Here is a 22,167-nt window from a genome sequence, read left to right as displayed (position 1 = left end):
TAATGCCTTTACTTTGTCTGGCCATTTCATGTTTTGTTGAGAGCCTCAACCCTGTGTTCTAGGTTGTGTTTTATTTTGTAAAGTGTTCTTCTACTACGTGGAGAACATTAAGATCTTGTCTGATACCTTCTTCAGCCTTAACACTTTTTCTGGCCTGGGTTGTTCCCCACTAGTGTTTTGCGGAATACCTCCTTAGTTTTAAAATCTCTATTTTTTATTTATTTTCTTCACCGGTACCGCAAGGTTTTACCTGTATACCCCTTTTGATCTGTCAAGCACTTCAAGGCTCTACTATTCTTTTCTATTCTAAGCTTGAATTGAATAAAACTAACTTTTCCAGAGGTGATTATTGTTATTAACCCATACAAAATGTGGCAGCCTGATTCTCATTGAGAACATTCATTAACTCTGTGCTGTCAGACAGACCTAGAGGTTTCCCTGTCAGTGGGTGGAGGAAGGTATGAGGCGTCGGTGAAGGTGACAGGACCGGAGCTGGAGGGGGAAGCTCGCCGAGGTCATCCATCGAGTGGCTCTGCGTCAGAAGAGGCGGTGCCTGATTTTCGGACCCCGCTCCCTCCACTGACAAGAAGAGAGACGACCGGCGACCCTGAACTCGAGCACGCTCTGAAAGAACCTGCTGCTGGTACAGCTCAGCCCTGCTGGGGCTGCTGGGTCCACCTCCTTCTTTGGATGAATCGTGATCTTTGATCCCAAGACCTGGAAAATGTAAATATTAGGAGTCTATTTTTCTTGTGTTTTGGTGTCTCAGCCTAATTTTATTTTAAATATATTTAAAAAATAAGCAAACACGAGTCATGGTTCTCTGAACAACATATCCAATCATGCACTTAGGGTTGAGACAAACATGCCACAGACATCAGACAGAAAAATGCTAACCCTGCTCTTCAACAGGAAGTTGTTTCAGTAATGGTGACTTCCTCCTCTGGGGTTTGGTAGGCGGAGCCTGTTGTCCCACATTAGCATAGGGGTTTTCTATTGCTCTTCCCCGACGTCGCGACAGAGGTGAGTGGCCAAGGGCGGGGCTAGTGCTGTGCAGAGATAGCGTAGATGTGTGTGTCGCGGTGTGAAGCGTGTGTGTGGCGGTGTGTGTGGCGGTGTGAAGTGTGTGAGTAGCAGGGGCACCGTGAGCATCAGGCTGCAGTGGTGGAGGCGTGTCCTGCAGGATGATCATGGACCTTGCTTTCCTCTGCCGCTCGGCGTGGGTGTGGCTCCTCGTTGGTGAATCTGAAAGCTCCTGAAGCCTTGGCTCTGCCCCTGGCTTGAAACTAGAGCGGGTCAGTCCATCTCCTCGTGCTGGAGGAGGAGGAGGGAGAAAAGAGGGAGGAGGGCCAGAGTCGAGTATGAAGAGCGAGGAGGTAGAGGATGCAGAGGGTGGAGGAGGCGGTGCTGTCTGAGGAGGAGGAGGGATGAAGCTGTCTGTCAGCGAAGAGCTCCGTGGAAACCGACTTTCATTGATCAGAGCTGTGATTCTGTCGTCGTCCGGTGTGCCTGTTGTAGTAACAATGAGATGTCAAAATAAATCGACCACACCGATTGGTCTTACGAAGAGATCTTATGTCTGCATTGGATCAATGAATTAAAGTTCTTGGTATAAAGTTATCTGTGGTGTTAGCTAGCTTGAAACCAGTCTGCCTATTACAGCAGCACTATGATGATTTGGCTTTCTTCTTGGGTCATAAAATGGGAAGCCAATGATGCCTCGACTTTCCTATTTCCGGTACTCTTATGCTCAGCCAGTGACATATTTTACAAAATGTGAGCCTATGAGATAGTTTGGTGTAATGCCACATTTCTCACCAAAACTCTTGGTTCTGGACATCCCTCTGGGTAAAGGCATGGTGCTCTTCTCTGGAGCTGAAGGGGGCACCAGACCCTGACGCTCAAACAGCGACTACAGACACAAACAACACAAAGATTTTGTCAAAAATCCAAGAGTTAAGATATTTATTTGCTTTTCTATGCTAACAACTATGTACTTTTTACATATGAAGTCAGTACTGCCATGAAGTAAATAAACCCAGTTTATTTTCCTGGGCAACCAGGGTAAATGTTCAAACAAAGGTGGTTATTGGCTCAATAAATCAACCCAGGGTTTCTCAGTCAGCTGCTTATACTCTTAAATAAATGTGTTGCTTAAATGCTTAAATACTTGGTACTTTTAAGAAAAGTAACAACCCCAACGAGTAAGTATTCTTATGGTGTCTGTGATCTCAACCACATCCTTTAAAGTACAGGTGTTTTCCCCTTTCTCAGCAAAAGTGTTCAAATCAGTCTTTGGACAGAAATACTTATTAGTCACAATGTTTTTCTTTTTACCATCCACCATCTCTCTCTGGCAATGCCAAACAGATTATTCTGCTACTGACATTCAGGTGCCTGACCTGTGCCTGATTAGCAATACCTCTGAGCATGAACCCGGCTACAAACAAGCCATATTTGACTGATCTGCACAGAGACCGTTCCACCGATTTTGAAATGTTTACCGTGACCAAATCTATTTCCAGTAAGTAGCGACCAGTTCAGCTAAAATAAATGCTTGTTTATTATAGAGATGGTCCGATTCGATATTACGTATCAGTATCGGTCCAATACTGACTTAAATTACTGGATCGGATATCGGAGAGAAATAAAAAATGTAATCCAATCCATTAAATATCAAAAAAGCACCTCACAAAACTTGCCACATAGCGTAACCCAGCTCATAACCTTTACACATCGGAGGAGCATGCGTCTCACGATAGAGCGGCTGTGGCGTGTGAGACCTATTGGCGGACTGGTTGAGCATTTGGAGCCTCGCTACTGCTTCCAAACCGGCATTTAAAGGTATCCCAGAGAAGTAAAGCAAGTGTGTAAGTTCATCTCTGAATGTCTGTAAAGCATTCCCAGCGAATGCTGGGAGCGACTGCCTCTCTCTCTCCCTCTCCTGCTGCTACTTCAATCATGAAACTAATCAATGATCAGCTGATCGGCTTTTCTGACGCAAGTCCCGTCTCTCTTGTTTGTTTATCGCCCACTTTACGCCAGAAAGAGGAAACAGGCGGATAAACAACAGCGGCACGTTTAAGCTTGAGAAGCTGTTGTTAGGATTTATTTAATATTACTTTCTACACCAGGATCCTTTTCTACGTAGCTGACAGCTGGTAACTGTGCAGGGGCGGGTCTAGCAAAGTTTTGCCAGGGGGGCCGATAGGGCATTAACAGGGAAAGGAGGGCACAAAGACATACTTTTCTTTCTAATTGTCATGTCTAGCTTTTAATTAGTCCTGTCAGCGTTAACCTTGTTAAAATTACATCATTTTAATGAGGTTAACGCTGACAGCACTACTTTTAATAAATAATTATCTGAATCTTACAACCAAAGTTTTCATCTGATGTAAAATTTATAGAAATCCATTATTGTATATAGGAACATTTTATAGAAATTAAATTTATAACCTAGTAAGCTATAGTACTTTTTCCTTTGGGAAGGTACCATCTGTGCAGTCTGCAATTCTGTTGAAGAAAGATGTTGAATCTATTTAATTATTGTAGAAAAATTATTGATTTCTGTGCATTTTCTTTTTACACTTGCATTAAATTACAGTCAATTACATCAGTTAAGCATTATGAGGCAGAGGGTTGGGGATGGTTCCCTATGGTTTTTATTTGGAGTTGACAACCCTATTAGTTAGGTTGTTTAATATTTCCACTAAGTACTCTTTAAAATACCAGAATAGGGAGGATAGTGTAGGTTTAAGTTTATTAGATTGGTCAGTATTGCTGATGTATGAAATATTTTCGGTGTAGTGTATAACAGAATCGCTTTAGTTTTGGTTTTTTTTTTAAACTTGAGTATGAACTTATACAAAATGCAGCAAGATATTTAAAAAAAACATTTTATTGTTTATAAAATACGCTATATCGGATTTATATCGGTATCGGCAGATATCCAAATTTATGATATCGGCATCGGACATAAAAAAGTGGTATCGTGCCATCTCTAGTTTATTATTTGATGTTATGGGGGCTTGAAGGCTTTGAGAGAAGAAAATCTGATTAGTCTGTGTGCAGGTAAACACTGAGCTGTGAAAGCCTGCGACTCAGGAATCTCTGATTAAAAATCATCCTCTCGCTACGGTTGCTATGTGTTTATCACATTAGCTCAACCGTGTCTTACATTGATCTCTGCCTGTGTGATACGCCGGCTGGTTGGCCTCTGCTTCACCGTCGCCGCCCTGAAGTCATCTGATGGGCGGCCCCTCAAGACGACTTCCTGTTGACTTCCGGCCAACATCTCATCCAGTTTCTCTGGAGCGACAAAAAGGAACATGAACAGACTCCTAACAAGACATGATTAAGCATCCGGTACACGACCACACCACTGTGAAAGTTTCCAAACAGCGTGACAAACACTGTGGCGAAATCATGACATCAGAGCTACATCACAACATCAGTCACCAGGGCTGCAGCAGGACTTCACGCAAAACAACTCTCAAAAGTGTCAAAATAGACAAAAAGAGGTGTTTCAATTTAAAAGCACTTAGTGTTACTGTTTTTTTTTTTTTTTAGGTTTTTCAAGCATCATTTTTTTGTAGCATCCCCCCCCTTTTGGGAAAAACAGGGGTCAGGGGGTAGATGAACTTATATCAATGATGCCTTAAAAAAATGGACGCCTCAAATAAAAACCGAACATGTGCTGTTTGTGTGTAATTGTAGAAGCTATACTCGATTCAGCTACAGCCCTGAAAAGTCGCGACATCAATGGAAAACATCAGCTGCTTTTCCACCTAACATTCCAGGAGATAAAATTAGGCCAAAGTGTTGGCCCGAATTCCCCAAAATCCTAACTCTGTGCCTTCTTGTCTCCTCTGTCATCCACCCTGTGCCCTTAAAATCAGCTTTGTTGTGCTTCGATGAAGGCTGGCCAGGTGACTAACTTTGTGGGTTTCACAAAGTCCCCATCTGGGCTGGGAGGAGTTATGTTCGTGCTAATGTTCTGAGTATTTGGGGGATTAGTGTCACTTGGAGGCACGGCTTCATCTTTTGGTTGTGTGTGTGGTCAGAGGCGCTAAATTTGTTCGTAAATCCCCGAAACATGTAAGTGTGACAAATATGCAAAAACCCCCTAAGAAATCAGGAAGGGGACAAACAGTGTTTCACTGCACTGCAGGGTGGGCTGCTAAATATTTGTCAGACTGCGACTCTGACGGACACCTCATCTTTAAACCATTACTCAGTCACCAGCAACCTGTCCACGGTCACTACACAAAGGCGGGTATTTGGAGTTCCAGTGGATGTTCAGAGCTTGGTGTCATTGCTGTGCGACTGTGTCTGGTTAAAACTGTCTGCACAGAAATAACCTGGACTCTGGTGGAAATGCAGCTGATGACATCACTGCGACATCATGCTAACAGATTGCAAAGACAAATGTCACCGCAGGGTCACAACACGATGACCGTGAGGTCGATGTGACTCACCGAAGCGTCTCCTCCTGGCTGCAGACAGAGCAAAGGTCAGCAACACACACCGCTACAGTCTAACTGTGTGTGTGTGTGTGTGTGTGTGTGTGTTTACCTATCTCCTCCAGGTCAGCCGTCATGGACTTGGATCGCAGGGTCAGGGAGGTGCTGGGGGCTCGTTTTGGAGGGGGCGGTGCTACAAGGCAAGATTGCATATTAGTGGTACACAGTGTGTGTGTGTTGGGGGGTGGGGGTATTTTGGTCTACAGCACTTATAAAAAGAAAGAGCGCTGAGATAAGTTTCCCTGTAAAGAGTCACATGTTCACAGATAGCCGTCATGTCACTGACATGTCAAATACACAGAAGCTCCAGTGAGCACGTGCAGCTGCCTCCTCGCTAACTAAACTTGAACTTCGTCTTGTATTTATACAATGGTTTGACTGTTACATCTATAATTACATCTTGATTTGTTTTGATTATTTATTGAAACAAGGGGGTAAAACTAAAATAAAACTTTATTCTTCCCAGTTCATTTTTATTTTTCTTATTTAAATGTTAACAGAACTGAATAAAACCCACTTTATATGACACCTAAGTTATTGTATTGTAGTCCTTTTTAGGCCTGAAAAGATTGACTTTCTTTGCTTTAAATCACTGTACACTGTTGTGTACCAATAAAATCTAATCTTACTAAGACTGGACAGCAGGTGGCTCTACCTTTTTTCCTGATCAGGTTGGTTTCAGATTTCCTGGAAACTGAGACGACTTTCATCAGGAGGCGACTTCCTCCCTGCCGGATTAGAGAGACGACCTGCCGATGACCCACCTTCACCACGTTGGTACCGTTCACCTGGAGAAAAGACAAACAACTCAAGTCATAATGCTTTAAATGTTTCACGGGCCCAAACACAAAGATTCACAGCTTTTTGTCCCTGTAGGTGATTAAAAAGTTTAAAAAAACCTGTTAAAACTGAGGTCAGAAAATATCAAGTTTCCATCTTAATCTTTTCTTTTCTGTTCACAGAGCGTGCTCATATGACAAATATGCTTGAGAATGATAAACCAACAAAAAAATATGAAAATAAAAAATAAGTTAAAAATAAAATGAATAAGAAACAAAATAAAGTATTGAAAAAAAAACATGAAAAAATGTCAGTAAATGTGTCAGCTGACTGATGTCTACTTGAATATATAATGAAGTCCGCTAGTACCTCAATGAGAAAGTCTCCGGTCCGTAGCCCCGCCCTCCATGCCACGCCCCCTTGGTCAACTGACTCCAGGTACTGAAGGGCGGGAAACGCCGGGGTTGGAGCGAACTCCTCGATGGGCGTCTCAGCTGGAAATGAAGAGAGAGCCGGTGAGTTAGGGAAGCTCCTCCCACCTCAGACTAGCGAGGGTTCAGTCCACGGAGTGTGATTCTGCTTCCACAGGAAGCCAGACTCTGTGGACTGTGTAGGTGTCATGAAACACAGCAAGGAGCTTTTTTTTTTTTTTTTTAAATCTCTCCTCCTCTTCCTCCAAACGCCCACCACTCCACTACCCGTCCCTCGGTTTCTACCTTTAGCTCCTCTGAGGACGAAGCCAAATCCTTCGCTCTCCCTCTTCTGCAGCACGGCCGTCTTCTCCTCGATCACATAATCGCTGAAACATGAAGAAAGAAACGAGGCTCACAAAAGATCCCTCCATCTTCTATTGCGCCTCCAAGGTTTGAACCACTTGAAATGAAATTGCTTTTAAAGCATAACTACAGATGACGACGAACAAGTGATAATCGTTAAAACATTAAACTGTCCTCCACCAGCTTTTTGAGCCACGCTCTCAATGCTCTGCAGACATGAAATGAATGATTTATTAATAAAGGTACTTTTTGTAAAAGCCTCAGCAAGGACAGCAGCTGAACATGACCTCTTCATCAGTGACCCGAGCTCAAATCTAAGTACAGTTGGCTCTCAGACAAAGTTTGGATTCAGAAGACAGACATTTTTTCTGCTTTCAGAATCAAAAACTTTCCTTTTTGATAAAGCTCACAGTTAGAGCCAGAGCAGGAGACCCTGCACCCTCTCTTAGCGATGGTGTTATATGAACAGCTCACTGAAAAAGGCCATAAACACTGATAACACACGAATCAGGGAGAACTTCACATTCACATAAATGAACATCTCTAAATGTTTATTAGTTCTTCCCCAGCCTGGCGTCTGTTTTCCGGCAACTGAGACAGAAAAGCTGAAAACATCAACAAGCGTCATCTTAAACATAAAAATTTCCTCTATAGTTTGAAACAGCCACGGTTGCTGAATCACGGGTTACACCTGAGAGGGTCACCTGTCTCATTAGGTCTGTCACATGTTCATGCATGCAGCAGAAGAATCTGCAAACAAAACCACTTTAATGAAGATGATCCTGATTCTGAAGAAAGTCGAACCTGCCATTGAGTTCCTATAGGAGGTGTAGTGGTGCTGTGTTACCTGTAGGAGGTGTAGTGGTGCTGTGTTACCTGTAGATGGTGTTAGTGGTGCTGTGTTACCTGTAGATGGTGTTAGTGGTGCTGTGTTACCTGTAGGAGGTGTAGTTGTCGTAGGATCCTACAGTGTAGTGTCTGAACAGTCTCTTGGTGCGGTCCTCTCGCGTCTCTGAAACATACGTGTTACATATGTATGTTACATAGCACATTATTTATTAAATATATCCCATCAGATGCTACCCATATGGTCGAGTAAATGAACGCAAAGTTAAAGTACTGATATATAAACAATGCTGCTTTCCCTCTGTGACGCACAGCAGCATGTTCTAGGCGCAGAGAAGACCCTGACCCTGCTGTGGATGTGTTTTTTTACCCAGTCTTGGGTCGTATTGTCTCATCTGGACTTCTTCCACACAGTCGGCAGGAAACCAGCCGGTTCGGCCTTTAACGCTTCCTTCCCAGAATCCTCCTTCACCGATAGAGAGAACTGTAAACACAGCACACGCTCATTATCACCACCTCACACATGCGTTGCCTCTGTTTGAGCTCATTATTGTGATGGAGGATTATTAATGTAGAACTATGCAGATATAAAGGTTTTTTAAATAAATAAATAACGTGAGGTCTGAATCTGATTATGGAAGTTTTGTATTCAGTGTTTATTTATTCTTAATTCTTTGGCCTTTGTTTTGGTGATAGTTATATATCCTTATTGAGTTATAAAAGTCAGACATTTAGAGTTTGTTTAGCTCCTGATTTACACTTTCGATAAGAATCATTATCCTGGTCAAACCTTTGACCCGCTCTCCTCGGTGCAGCTGGATCTCTCCAGTCCCCTGAGGGACGTGGGACCGGGTGGCAATGAAGGTTCGTCCCGGGACGGCGCTATACAGCCTCCTCTTCCTCATCTGTGGGGTCGGGGGAGGAGAGGAGGGAGGGCTGGTCTCCACATGACCTCCCCCACTTGGACTGCAGGTGAGAAAGGAGATACTGGCTTGACTACACCTTAAAGGACATCTTGTAACCAACTTTCAAATAAAATCACTGAAAAACCATTTTATGAGAAAATGAAACAAAACATTTTAAATGTAAAACTGAGAAACCTGTTATATACACATGCTCAATTTGAACCTGCAACCGGCTTCAAAAAAGTTGTGTCAAAAACCAGAAACGCCTAGAAAAGCTGTAACATGCTGGAATGGAACTGGATTGAACTGGATAAGCAGTCGACACAATGGATGAATCTACAGTTCATAATGTGATCAAAAGATCTCCATGCATAACGGATATGTCTGAGGACTTGCAAGTAACCAATCACATTGTTGTGATGTTGTAGTTTTGCGAGAAACCTGTTGACGACCACTCAGGAAGAAAATGAGAACCTGGAATCTGGTAACTCATCTGTAAAGGCACCATTAATGCTGAAAGATGTATAAATGAGCTACACCGGAGCATCTTTTGGAGCCTCATGTGCTGCTGACCAGAAGATGTATTTTCAGGGATGATCTTGCTTATTTCAGCAACACAAAGCCAGCATCCTTGTTAGTATTAGGTGAAATCATGCACATCTCATGGGTAACTTTTACATGTGTAAAGGCACCATTAATGACTTATAATTACCTGAGTCGGCGTGTGTGTCGGCGTAGCGAGTGTGTGTGCGTGTCGTGGTGCGTCTCCAGGCTTTGAAGGGAGGGGCCAGGTGAGGAGGCAGGGCTTTCCAAGGCATTGTCACTGGCTGAGCGAATCAGGGAGCGAGGAGATGACAGGCCGTTTCCAGCTGTTGTCCGGGTCAAGCCCATGCGGCGGCGCTTGGTATAGGAGGGAGTTTCTCTGAAGGGAACTACTTGGACGCATATATACAAACACACACACACATAAAAACACACAGAGAGTTAATATCCAGCCACTGTGCTAACATTGACACACGCACACGATTTAAATGTGTTGAAACTCACCAACGTCAGACGTTTTGTGGATTTTTATGATTTCTGCCAGATCAAAATTCCCGGCAATGATTGCCACCTGCACACACACAAGCCAGGAGTCATAAAAACACACAAACCGTACGGCTCAAAATTAAACTCACAGCTTTTTAATCTCGTTTCCACCTGAAACACGAAACATCACAGGAGCAGATTGAACAGATTCACATTTCTGTATCTCTGAAGTTGCAAATAATTTCCGGAGATTTCCAGAGAGTTCCAGGATTTTCAAAGTAAAATTCTCTTTCAACAAGTCTCCTGGTTAGAAAATAATAAAAACTCACAGGTACAACATGAGGCGTGAAAGCACAAGATTAAAGAGAAACTAAAGAGCCAGTATAGCAGCAGGCATCCAATCACAGAACTGCAAATGTGTCTGTGAAGCTGAGATGTTAACATAATTAGATGTGCTGATGGTTAAATGCAGTGATATCATTTCTGGCATTGAAACAAGCGCTCCTTTCTGTTTTTGGTGGGCTAATTATTTTTTCCAGTAACTGCTGTGTTTTGTTTCTGTAGCTCTAACTTTAACGTTTTTTTGACTTCCTGGTCTTTATGTCGAGCAGGGTAGATATAGTCTTGTTTGTATTTCATTTTTTTATTTATCAGAAATAAAAAAATAATAAATGCATTATATTAAATTATATATTATATTACATAAATTAAAAAATAAATAATAAAATAATAAATAATTCTAAAAATATTTTTTACTTAAAGGCACATAATGTTCCTTTATTTGTATTTTTAAACGGTCTATATATGTTTCTTATTTTATAATATTGTATAATATTGTATCGGAAATGTTTTTTTCATTAGATTTCTTTATGTTTATCTTATTTATTTAGTCTTTATTTGATTTTTATTGATTATTTTGGATATTTATTTATCATTTTATTTGTTTTTTACTTCAATAGAAGGTTAAGAAAAAAGACTTTGTTGTTGTTTTTATTTTATTTATTAATTATTGGATTATAATTTTTGAAACTAAAAGCTCATTTTAAAGTGTAATAATCTTTTTTTTACTTATTTTCATGTGAAAAGCTGTCTGGTTGTTTTGTTTTGTTTTTTTTTTACTTTAAAGGCTTCTTTTATTGATCTGCTGATTGATTGACTGGTTTACCTGAAAGGCCGTCTGGTTGTTGTAGTTCTTGATGTCCTTGTTGGCTCCTCTGAACAGCAACACTCGGGCACAACTATCCTAATGAAAAAAACCCCAAACCCCCAAAATGTGACTAACAACATACATTACACCCACAGGGCGCCATCACATGACCAGCATTACCTCTTTGTGTGTGTGTGTGTTACCTGGTTGTACAGAGCGCAGAGGTGCAGTGCAGTGTTTCCTGATGCATTCTGGGAACTCATGTCAGCGCCATAGAACAGCAGGTGCTCCAAGTGCTGCACGTTGCCATAGCGACATGCCTGAACTCACACACATGCGCCCACACACACAAGCACACACACACACGCACACACACAGAGTCATAATTGTACAGGGCTTGAACTTGCCATCAGTGCAAGTAATTTTCCTGATTGTGTGTTTGTGTGTGTGTCACCTGATGGATTTCCTGCCACCCGTTCTCATCTGTCATCCCTGTAACCATGACAACAAGTACTCTTAGTGCTAAAGTGTTTTTTTTTAACACAAAAATATGAATAAAATAAATACATAATAATAGAGCTCCACAACATATCAGATGATTCGTCAGATCGGTCCTATGAGACCCCCTCATACCGATGGTGGCGTGGTCCTGCAGCAGCAGCTCACAGCAGTAGGGGGCGCCGCCCACCATGGCCGAGTGATAGAGCGGAGTGAGGCCTCTGCTGTCCTTGTAGTCTGGAGATGCCCCGAGGTCCAGCAGAGTCTGAGGACCAGGAGAAACAACAAAAATGCAGTGATGTTAAAGAATGAGCAAGTACTTTGAACCTGCATTGTTTCTAATGCGCAGCCGGGGGAGACTCCTCTGCACCCACTGTGTAGAAGTCTATGAAGTAAAAATCTAAATTTAGGGTCTTATTAGTACTAGAAAGGACCATAAAGCAGTAAATCCAACCCTCACGTGTTACGTGCAGATTCATCCCCATCACTAAGATGGTGAAAACAGTCAGCTGTGGTCTCAGTGATTTTAATTCATGGGCCATAAACAGCTTATTAAATCTCAAGTGAGCCAAAGAAATGAGGAAAATATGTTCAATATTATTTTTTTCTCTTAGATTAAAGATGCATTCTTTAAATTCCAATAAAGTCTTTAATTTAAAATGGTTAGAGGAACTGCAGGTTTTGATGGTTTGGTGTTAAATTTGTTTTTGAAATGATGGTGGCAGCAGTGTGGTGGAAACATGTTGGCCAACACGGAGCAGTTTGACATTAATCCATTTAATAACCATCCTCCATGGAGGTCAAGCAGACACACTAATCATGAAATTACTAATTAATTAAGCCACTGCTGCTGCAGGAGCTGCTTTTGTTTTTGATGTAGTTGGTTTTGTGTTTTCTTGCTTTTAATTAGGATATATTTACCAGACAACAGACCAGTTGCAGGAACCAAAGTATGGAAAGAATTGCGCTGAGAGACACTGATTCAGTAAAGGACTAGATGTTACAATCCCGGACAATGTACTGCTTTTAATGGAGAAAATCTTGAGGGATGGCTGTTATGAGGAAAAGCAGCCCAGCAACTTTACCAGCAGCACACATCGTTGTGTGCCTCAAATCTCGTTCTTTTACCCAGGCTAACCTGACATTTTCCCTGGTTAGGTTCAGGGATTAGAGATCTGATCTAAATTGTTACAATTTGGGACACATCGTCAGTAGTGGACCTTGGATTCATCGGGTGTTTCGACAATTATCACTAGACATCGTTATCCAAGGAGGCCCTGCCTGCTGAAAAGAAGTGAAGGATCTGTTGGTTTTGTGAGGAAAGAAAAGATGAGAGATAAGTGTGTTAACCTAACTATTAGCCTAAGAATCCGTCGTCAGTATTATATGAATCATGATAAAACACGCCTACCATGTTTTGGGTTCCTGCAACTGGTCCGTCGGGTTATTGTCTCCCCAGAAAAACTTTCCATGTGTTTTTTACTATTTCTGTTTTCTTTTTTTACCATTTTTGTTGTCGTGTTTCCTATTTCTGTTGAGTTTTGTGTGCTTTTGCAGCGTTTTTCTTATTGCTGGTGTTTTCTTAAGTTGCAGTCCATTTGGCCTCTCAGGGCCACCGTATATATTCTAGCTATTCTAAGTTTCTGTTCCTTTAATCTTGTTTCCTGTAAAACACGTTGTTGTATAAATACTGCTCTCTGGCTTGCTTATGTTAAAAAAAATGTATTTAATGGCATTAACTCACTAGCTTGAAACACTGAACAGGCAGGCAGCAGCCGACATTTATATAAAGGTGAGTTGGTGGATTTTATCAGGTGATGTGTTTTTTCAGTCGGGTTTTTTTTAAATGTTGCTGTCAGATGGAATGAGTCACTCTGTCCTCACTGAAGAAACATCGCTGTATATTAATGTTAAACCCAGACAGGAAGCAGGACTTTGGTAGCTCACAAGATGGAAAAGCTCGGCTGAAATGTCTTTTTGTTGGCTGAAACCTACAAAAATTAGCGAGCTGTGGTGTGATTCAAAATAAAGTGAACACATGGAGACAGAACCAGAGAAAAAAACAGTGTTTTCTTACGGTGAGGGCGGCGCTGTTTCTGCAGAGGACGGCCCGGTGAAGGGCAGTGATGCCGTCCCTGGTCCTGAAGTCCAGGTGAGCTCCTCCATTGCGAAGAACTTTAATCAGCTCGCAGCTCTCCTCCAGCTGCACGGCCAGAGTCAGAGGACACTCTGAGGCACATGGAAACAAGTCTTTGTTAGGCTGAAGGAGAATATCCATCTTTAAAGTCAGTAACAGCTCCACAGCTGTGAGGGCAAACTGAACAATGACACTCACCGAAGATCAGACACTCCTGAGAGAAATAAAATCTGGAAAAACTGTATAAACGTACATTTTCACGTCTGCCTCATCAAAGCTGTAATTAGAAACTAAAAAACAGCCTCCTAACAGTGAGTCAGGAAGTCTTAAAATGGATTCAGAGGTTGGTACATAACAGATAACAGAAGGGGTATCGATGCTAATCAGAAAACCACCTACAAGTTGTTTAATATGTGAGAAGCAACATGGAAACCAAGTGGGGATGATGTTCAATTCAATTCAGTTTTATTTATAAAGCACCTATATCACTGCAGAGCATGTAACAGACCCACTGGTTCATCGTGTGGATGTCACGGTTTTGCCTCTCGTAGGCGTGAAATGGACACGCTTAAGTTGCAGTACCAGCAGGGGGCAATAATTTATTTAAACCCAGTCGCTGCTAACCAAGAAAAGTATGAAGTACATTCCCGGCTCCTTCTGTGTCAGGTAAGATTGAGCTGCACATGCAAGTGTGTTAGTAATGTTTCTTTAAAAGTTTACCCATGACTGTTTTCTAATGGCTTTAAATACCTTTACTGCAAGATAAAGATGCTACAATAACAGAGACAATCAAAGGACCCTGTTTGAGCAAGCACTTGGTGACACTGGGAAGGAAAAACTCATTCATGCCTGGCTCATGGATAGATAAAGTTGGGTATCATCTGCAAAGCAGTGAATATGGATGCGGTGCCTTCTAATGATGCTGCCTGAGGGAAGCATGTGGTGGGTTCAGACTGTAGGATGTTTCTCAGACTAATCATAGCTAGGATGGTTTTGGGAAAGAAGAGCCAGTGATGGTAAATGGACTGGTTCATACATACTTTTCTTCTCCACTTCAGCATTTTATATAACATGTCTCATTCACCCAATCATACAAATAAACTTTTACTTACTTCCTATCTAACATTCAGACACCCTCTAATAAACATTTTGGTAGCTACTTGGGGTTCCTTGCCTAAGAAAATTTGGCATGGAGACACCCACCAACCTGCCTACTAATACATAGCCACTCAAAACTTCATGGAAAGACAACAGTGTTTGAACTCTTTAAAACTGAACCTTTTTAGTCCTTCTCTTTGTGTAGCAATTGGCTTATGGAGGACTTTCTCTCACTCAGGTGGAAACATTTGAAAATCCAAATTAGCTTTAACAGTCCCTTTAAATACATTACACAGATACAGATACATGCTAATTATGCTCAGTAGCATCCAGCCAATAAATACAATACAGAAGTTTAATTCAACAAAACTGGAGGTCAGACTTCTTGGACTGTTAGTAAAATGAATTGCACAGCAGAAATATGTTTATATTTATATTTCCAAAATGCAATTTCACACACTGAAAAATGATGCTGAAGGGATTTGCTTCTGCTCACCTCCCGTGTCAGAGTCGTGAAAGTTGGGATCGAGGCCTTTTTCCAACCACTTGGAGACCTTCTCCACATTCTTCTGGTGAACATGTTCCATGAAGCGCTTCAGATTGGCCTAACAGGGAAAGAAACACAACATAATTTTCTTATTTACTGAATAATATTCTATGAAGAAGCAGCACAAACTCCCTAAATTAAATCTGAGGTGAGTGTGGAGGAGTCGCAGTGAAGCAAACGCTGCTAAAATTTCCTGATCCTTTTTGCACTCTCAGCCAAATATAAATAACACATCTCCGAAAGCATCCCTCTGCATATTAAATGTACAACTATTTTTGTACATATTTATTTAAATCCTTTCATTATTTATTTCACCCAAGCTTCATATCATCACTTGCAGCAGTATTGTAACTGTGGGAATACAGCAGTAAAACTCTTTGTGTCCTTATTTAGAGACAAAGTGTGAGCATTTTGCATTAATACTGTAATAATTCTGCAGCATTTAAATCTTGCATTAACAGTATTGTGTTTCCTACCTTGGTATGCAGCTTTGCCAGCTGTTTGTCGTCCACGTAACTCTGGGTGTAAACTCTCCTCTTGTAACGAAACTTCAAAAAAAGAGACACAAACAGTCAAGTCTGGAATAAACTGAAGCTACATGATGCATGTAGAGGAGATTTCAAGAGTTAGCGTCATGTTTTTAAATCGGTCTGTGATTAAAAAGATCACCAAACAGCCAAGAGCAACTAGAAAGTGCATTTTCTGAAGAAACTGCAGTGTGAATGCTTGAATCTGAATGTATGCATTGAAATGAAATAATTACTGAATTTAAGTTAAAAATTTTGAATGAGATAAAAAAAAAAAAACCCGAATTTAACCTGAAAACAAAAGTGCTGAACTGCTAAAAGCTGAAGGTTACACAGAAGAAGAAGTTGGAAAAAAGCTGAAAATGTTTTAATTGTAAATTAGAAAAACCTAAGAAATGAGAAAAGAACATTTAGAGTCAGAAAACATCTGAAAGAATATTAAAAGGTCATATTCTTTGAATCACTGAATGACTAAAATGTGATCCCTCCACTTGGACCCACACAGTTTAAAAAGTTTACATCTCTGAGCTTTGAAAGACAAGATGTTGGAAAAAGAACAACGATGGCGACGTTTTGAGGGTAAAATGATGGCTTTAACACTGTGGACACAGCAGCAGTTGAAAGAGAAGTGTTTAAGATTAATTTTGGCAGAGTGGCAGAGAGAGCTCGTTAAGCAGGCAGGTGTGAGCCTGGTTGCTATAGTGACCGCACCCAATGGCTCCATACACACGGACACAGACATGCACCTCACTTTTGCTGCTTAAAATGAACAGAAAAGTCAGGCCGAAACAAATCGTTCCCAAATGAAAAGTATAGGTCGTATTGACAAAATTCTTTCACTGTGAGCGACAGCAATGTCTAGTCTACCAAATTCTCAGTTTTCATGTCTGTGGAGTTTATTATATGGACGTGGTGACAGTGGAAAGACACCATGCTCTTCTGATTTTCAAACGAACCTTCTGAGCCATTTTAACATTAGAGTCTATGGAAGAGTTGGAGGGAGGAGGCTGTGCATTGGTGACATTTATGAAAGAACCATAACACCTAGTACAATAGTAAACACATTGGATGAAAGAGGACAGCCATGGCTACGTTTTGAGGGTAAAATCATACCTGTAGAGCAAACGCTGCGGACACAGCAGCAGTTTTAAAAAAAGATTTTAAGATTTTTTTTTTTGCTCCTCTCACTCTAGCAGTTGAGCTGCCTCACTCTAGCCCCAACATTCCGTCCCATACACACCCATTATAAACTCTGAAACGGGTGAAAAAACATCATGAAACTTAAACTGGAACTGAAGAAAAAGTATAATAGATATTGAAAAGATAAATGCAAGTTGAATAGTTGAATGTCTTGTCTTCGTTTTAAAGTTTGAATGGTGGCTCTATGTCAATGTATGTGGAAGTAGTAAGAGTTTAAAAATGAGTAAGTTGAATGAGGATTTGAAGGGTCTCCCCATTGAAATACATTATAAATTTTTGTTGAATAAAGTTGAATAAAATTAAAAATATAAATGTTAAAAATATGAAAAATGGAAGCAGTCATGTCCAAAATAATAGGAATCTAACGATGTTTGAATGGTTTTTCTAAGTTGAACGGTTTTGAAGGAGTAGGATTACAAAAAACGTACGGAATACAGAATAAAATATAATAACTAGAAAGTGCATTTTCTGAAGAAACTGCAGTGTGAATGCTTGAATCTGAATGTATGCACTGAAATGAATTAATTGCTGAATTTTGAGTTAAAACTTTTTAAATGACATAAAAAAAAAAAACCCAAATTTAACCTGAAAACAAAAGTGCTGAACTGCTAAAAGCTGAAGGTTACACAGAAGAAGAAGTTGGAAAAAAGCTGAAAATGTTTTAATTGTAAATTAGAAAAACCTAAGAAATGAGAAAAGAACATTTAGAGTCAGAAAACATCTGAATGAATATTAAAAGGTCATATTCTTTGAATCACTGAATGACTAAAATGTGATCCCTCCACTTGGATCCACACAGTTTAAAAAGTTTACATCTCTGAGCTTTGAAAGACAAGATGTTGGAAAGAGAACAACGATGGCGACGTTTTGAGGGTAAAATGATGGCTGTAACACTGTGGACACAGCAGCAGTTGAAAGAGAAGTGTTTAAGATGAATCTTGGCAGAGTGAGAGAGAGCTCGTTAAGCAGGCAGGTGTGAGCCTGGTTGCTATAGTGACCGCACCCAATGGCTCCATACACACGGACACAGACATGCACCTCACTTTTGCTGCTTAAAATGAACAGAAAAGTCAGGCCGAAACAAATCGTTCCCATATGAAAAGTACAAGTCGTATTGACAAAATTCTTTCACTGTGAGCGACAGCCATGTCTAGTCTACCAAATTCTCAGTTTTCATGTCTGTGGAGTTTATTATATGGACGTGGTGACAGTGGAAAGACACCATGCTCTTCTGATTTTCAAACGAACCTTCTGAGCCATTTTAACATTAGAGTCTATGGAAGAGTTGGAGGGAGGAGGCTGTGCATTGGTGACATTTATGAAAGAACCATAACACCTAGTACAATAGTAAACACATTGGATGAAAGAGGACAGCCATGGCTACGTTTTGAGGGTAAAATCATACCTGTAGAGCAAACGCTGCGGACACAGCAGCAGTTTTAAAAAAGATTTTAAGATTAATTTTTTTGCTCCTCTCACTCTAGCAGTTGAGCTGTCTCACTCTAGCCCCAACATTCCGTCCCATACACACCCATTATAAACTCTGAAACGGGTGAAAAAACATCATGAAACTTAAACTGGAACTGAAGAAAAAGTATAATAGATATTGAAAAGATAAATGCAAGTTGAATAGTTGAATGTCTTGTCTTCGTTTTAAAGTTTGAATGGTGGCTCTATGTCAATGTATGTGGAAGTAGTAAGAGTTTAAAAATGAGTAAGTTGAATGAGGATTTGAAGGGTCTCCCCATTGAAATACATTATAAATTTTTGTTGAATAAAGTTGAATAAAATTAAAAATATAAATGTTAAAAATATGAAAAATGGAAGCAGTGTTGTCCAAAAGAATAGGAATCTAACGGTGTTGGAATGGTTTTTCTAAGTTGAACGGTTTTGAAGGAGTAGGATTACAAAAAACGTACGGAATACAGAATAAACTAGAAAGTGCATTTTCTGAAGAAACTGCAGTGTGAATGCTTGAATCTGAATGTATGGACTGAAATGAATTAATTGCTGAATTTTGAGTTAAAAATTTTGAATGAGATAAAAATAAAAAAAAACAACCTGAATTTAACCTGAAAACAACAGTGCTGAACTGCTAAAAGCTGAAGGTTACACAGAAGAAGAAGTTGGAAAAAAGCTGAAAATGTTTTAATTGTAAATTAGAAAAACCTAAGAAATGAGAAAAGAACATTTAGAGTCAGAAAACATCTGAAAGAATATTAAAAGGTCATATTCTTTGAATCACTGAATGACTAAAATGTGATCCCTCCACTTGGACCCACACAGTTTAAAAAGTTTACATCTCTGAGCTTTGAAAGACAAGATGTTGGAAAAAGAACAACGATGGCGACGTTTTGAGGGTAAAATGATGGCTTTAACACTGTGGACACAGCAGCAGTTGAAAGAGAAGTGTTTAAGATGAATCTTGGCAGAGTGAGAGAGAGAGCTCGTTAAGCAGGCAGGTGTGAGCCTGGTTGCTATAGTGACCGCACCCAAGGGCTCCATACACACGTACACAGACATGCACCTCACTTTTGCTGCTTAAAATGAACAGAAAAGTCAGGCCCAAACAAATCGCTCCCAAATGAAAAGTAAAAGTCGTATTGACAAAATTCTTTCACCGTGAGCGACAGCAATGTCTAGTCTACCTAATTCTCAGTTTTCATGTCTGTGGAGTTTATTATATGGACGTGGTGACAGTGGAAAGACACCATGCTCTTCTGATTTTCAAAAGAACCTTCTGAGCCATTTTAACATTAGAGTCTATGGAAGAGTTGGAAGGAGGAGGCTGTGCATTGATGACATTTATGAGAGAACCGTAACACCTAGGACAATAGTAAACACATTGGATGAAAGAGGACAGCGATGGCTACGTTTTGAGGGTAAAATCATACCTGTAGAGCAAACGCTGCGGACACAGCAGCAGTTTTAAAAAAGATTTTAAGATTAATTTTTTTGCTCCTCTCACTCTAGCAGTTGAGCTGTCTCACTCTAGCCCCAACATTCCGTCCCATACACACCCATTATAAACTCTGAAAAGGGTGAAAAAACCTCATGAAACTTAAACTGGAACTGAAGAAAAAGTATAATAGATATTGAAAAGATAAATACAAGTTGAATAGTTGAATGTCTTGTCTTCGTTTTAAAGTTTGAATGGTGGCTCTATGTCAATGTATGTGGAAGTAGTAAGAGTTTAAAAATGAGTAAGTTGAATGAGGATTTGAAGGGTCTCCCCATTGAAATACATTATAAATTTTTGTTGAATAAAGTTGAATAAAATTAAAAATATAAATGTTAAAAATATGAAAAATAGAAGCAGTGTTGTCCAAAAGAATAGGAATCTAACGGTGTTTGAATGGTTTTTCTAAGTTGAACGGTTTTGAAGTTATAGGATTACAAAAAACGTACGGAATACAGAATAAAATATAATAATAATAATAATAAAGATTAGAATAACAATACTGTGAATGCTTTTCAAGCATTCACACTAAATATAATAATAATAACTAGAAAGTGCATTTTCTGAAGAAACTGCAGTGTGAATGCTTGAATCTGAATGTATGCACTGAAATGAATTAATTACTGAATTTTGAGTTAAAAATATTGAATGAGATAAAAAAAAAAAACCCGAATTTAACCTGAAAACAAAGGTGCTGAACTGCTAAAAGCTGAACGTTACACAGAAGAAGAAGTTGGAAAAAAACTGAAAATGTTTTAAATGTAAATTAGAAAACCCTAAGAAATGAGAAAAGAACATTTAGAGTCAGAAAACATCTGAATGAATATTAAAAGGTCATATTCTTTGAATCACTGAATGACTCAAATGTGATCCCTCCACTTTGATCCACACAGTTTAAAAAGTTTAAATGCCTGAGCTTTGAAAGACACGGTGTTGGAAAGAGAACAATAATGGCGACAATTTGAGGGTAAAATGATGGCTGTAACACTGTGGACACAGCAGCAGTTGAAAGAGAAGTGCTTAAGATGAATCTTGGCACAGTGGCAGGCAGAGCTCGTTAAGCAGGCAGGTGTGAGCCTGGTTGCTATAGTGACCGCACCCAATGGCTCCATACACACGTACACAGACATGCGCCTCACTTTTGCTGCTTAAAATGAACAGAAAAGTCAGGCCGAAACAAATCGCTCCCAAATGAAAAGTAAAAGTCGTATTGACAAAATTCTTTCACCGTGAGCGACAGCAATGTCTAGTCTACCTAATTCTCAGTTTTCATGCCTGTGGAGCTTATTATATGGACGTGGTGACAGTGGAAAGACACCATGCTCTTCTGATTTTCAAACGAACCTTCTGAGCCATTTTAACATTAGAGTCTATGGAAGAGTTGGAGGGAGGAGGCTGTGCATTGGTGACATTTATGAAAGAACCATAACACCTAGTACAATAGTAAACACATTGGATGAAAGAGGACAGCCATGGCTACGTTTTGAGGGTAAAATCATACCTGTAGAGCAAACGCTGCGGACACAGCAGCAGTTTTAAAAAAGATTTTAAGATTAATTTTTTTGCTCCTCTCACTCTAGCAGTTAAGCTGCCTCACTCTAGCCCCAACATTCCGTCCCATACACACCCATTATAAACTCTGAAACGGGTGAAAAAACATCATGAAACTTAAACTGGAACTGAAGAAAAAGTATAAAAGATATTGAAAAGATAAATACAAGTTGAATAGTTGAATGTCTTGTCTTCGTTTTAAAGTTTGAATGGTGGCTCTATGTCAATGTATGTGGAAGTAGTAAGAGTTTAAAAATGAGTAAGTTGAATGAGGATTTGAAGGGTCTCCCCATTGAAATACATTATAAATTTTTGTTGAATAAAGTTGAATAAAATTAAAAATATAAATGTTAAAAATATGAAAAATAGAAGCAGTGTTGTCCAAAAGAATAGGAATCTAACGGTGTTTGAATGGTTTTTCTAAGTTGAACGGTTTTGAAGGAGTAGGCTTACAAAAAACGTACGGAAAAATAAAATATAATAATAATAATAAAGATTAGAATAACAATACTGTGAATGCTTTTCAAGCATTCACACTAATAAAGATTACAACAACAATACTGTGAATGCTTTTCAAGCATTCACACTAACTAGAAAGTGCATTTTCTGAAGAAACTGCAGTGTGAATGCTTGAATCTGAATGTA

General features: G+C 39.9%; 1 protein-coding gene across 4 annotated transcripts in view; it reads right to left on the bottom strand.

The window, feature by feature from the left end:
- The window catches only part of shank3b (SH3 and multiple ankyrin repeat domains 3b), an 88,215-nt gene that overhangs the window by 11,133 nt on the left and 54,915 nt on the right, over positions 1 to 22,167 (bottom strand). For 3 of the 4 annotated variants that reach the window (XM_086270146.1, XM_086270144.1, XM_086270147.1), the window contains 21 exons: positions 15,762 to 15,833; positions 15,235 to 15,343; positions 13,581 to 13,732; positions 11,639 to 11,768; positions 11,460 to 11,497; positions 11,209 to 11,325; positions 11,024 to 11,101; positions 9,877 to 9,943; positions 9,542 to 9,764; positions 8,715 to 8,890; positions 8,295 to 8,408; positions 8,015 to 8,090; positions 7,019 to 7,101; positions 6,672 to 6,796; positions 6,178 to 6,310; positions 5,575 to 5,655; positions 5,478 to 5,495; positions 4,178 to 4,308; positions 1,819 to 1,912; positions 898 to 1,509; positions 427 to 717 (listed from right to left, as the gene is read on the bottom strand). In XM_086270146.1, coding sequence (XP_086126272.1) covers positions 427 to 717; positions 898 to 1,509; positions 1,819 to 1,912; positions 4,178 to 4,308; positions 5,478 to 5,495; positions 5,575 to 5,655; positions 6,178 to 6,310; positions 6,672 to 6,796; positions 7,019 to 7,101; positions 8,015 to 8,090; positions 8,295 to 8,408; positions 8,715 to 8,890; positions 9,542 to 9,764; positions 9,877 to 9,943; positions 11,024 to 11,101; positions 11,209 to 11,325; positions 11,460 to 11,497; positions 11,639 to 11,768; positions 13,581 to 13,732; positions 15,235 to 15,343; positions 15,762 to 15,833 — 2,920 coding nt within the window. The remainder of the gene's footprint in view (positions 1 to 426; positions 718 to 897; positions 1,510 to 1,818; positions 1,913 to 4,177; positions 4,309 to 5,477; positions 5,496 to 5,574; positions 5,656 to 6,177; positions 6,311 to 6,671; positions 6,797 to 7,018; positions 7,102 to 8,014; positions 8,091 to 8,294; positions 8,409 to 8,714; positions 8,891 to 9,541; positions 9,765 to 9,876; positions 9,944 to 11,023; positions 11,102 to 11,208; positions 11,326 to 11,459; positions 11,498 to 11,638; positions 11,769 to 13,580; positions 13,733 to 15,234; positions 15,344 to 15,761; positions 15,834 to 22,167) is intronic. The other variant, XM_086270145.1, reaches the window with a different exon arrangement.

Source organism: Aulonocara sp. 'chitande type north' Nkhata Bay, linkage group LG17, assembly GCF_057382095.1.
Source record: "Aulonocara sp. 'chitande type north' Nkhata Bay isolate Kocher_YH1m ecotype deep benthic linkage group LG17, A_spYH_male_GT1.1, whole genome shotgun sequence".
Lineage (NCBI taxonomy): Eukaryota > Metazoa > Chordata > Actinopteri > Cichliformes > Cichlidae > Aulonocara > Aulonocara sp. 'chitande type north' Nkhata Bay.
This window is presented reverse-complemented; position numbering and strand designations above follow the sequence as displayed.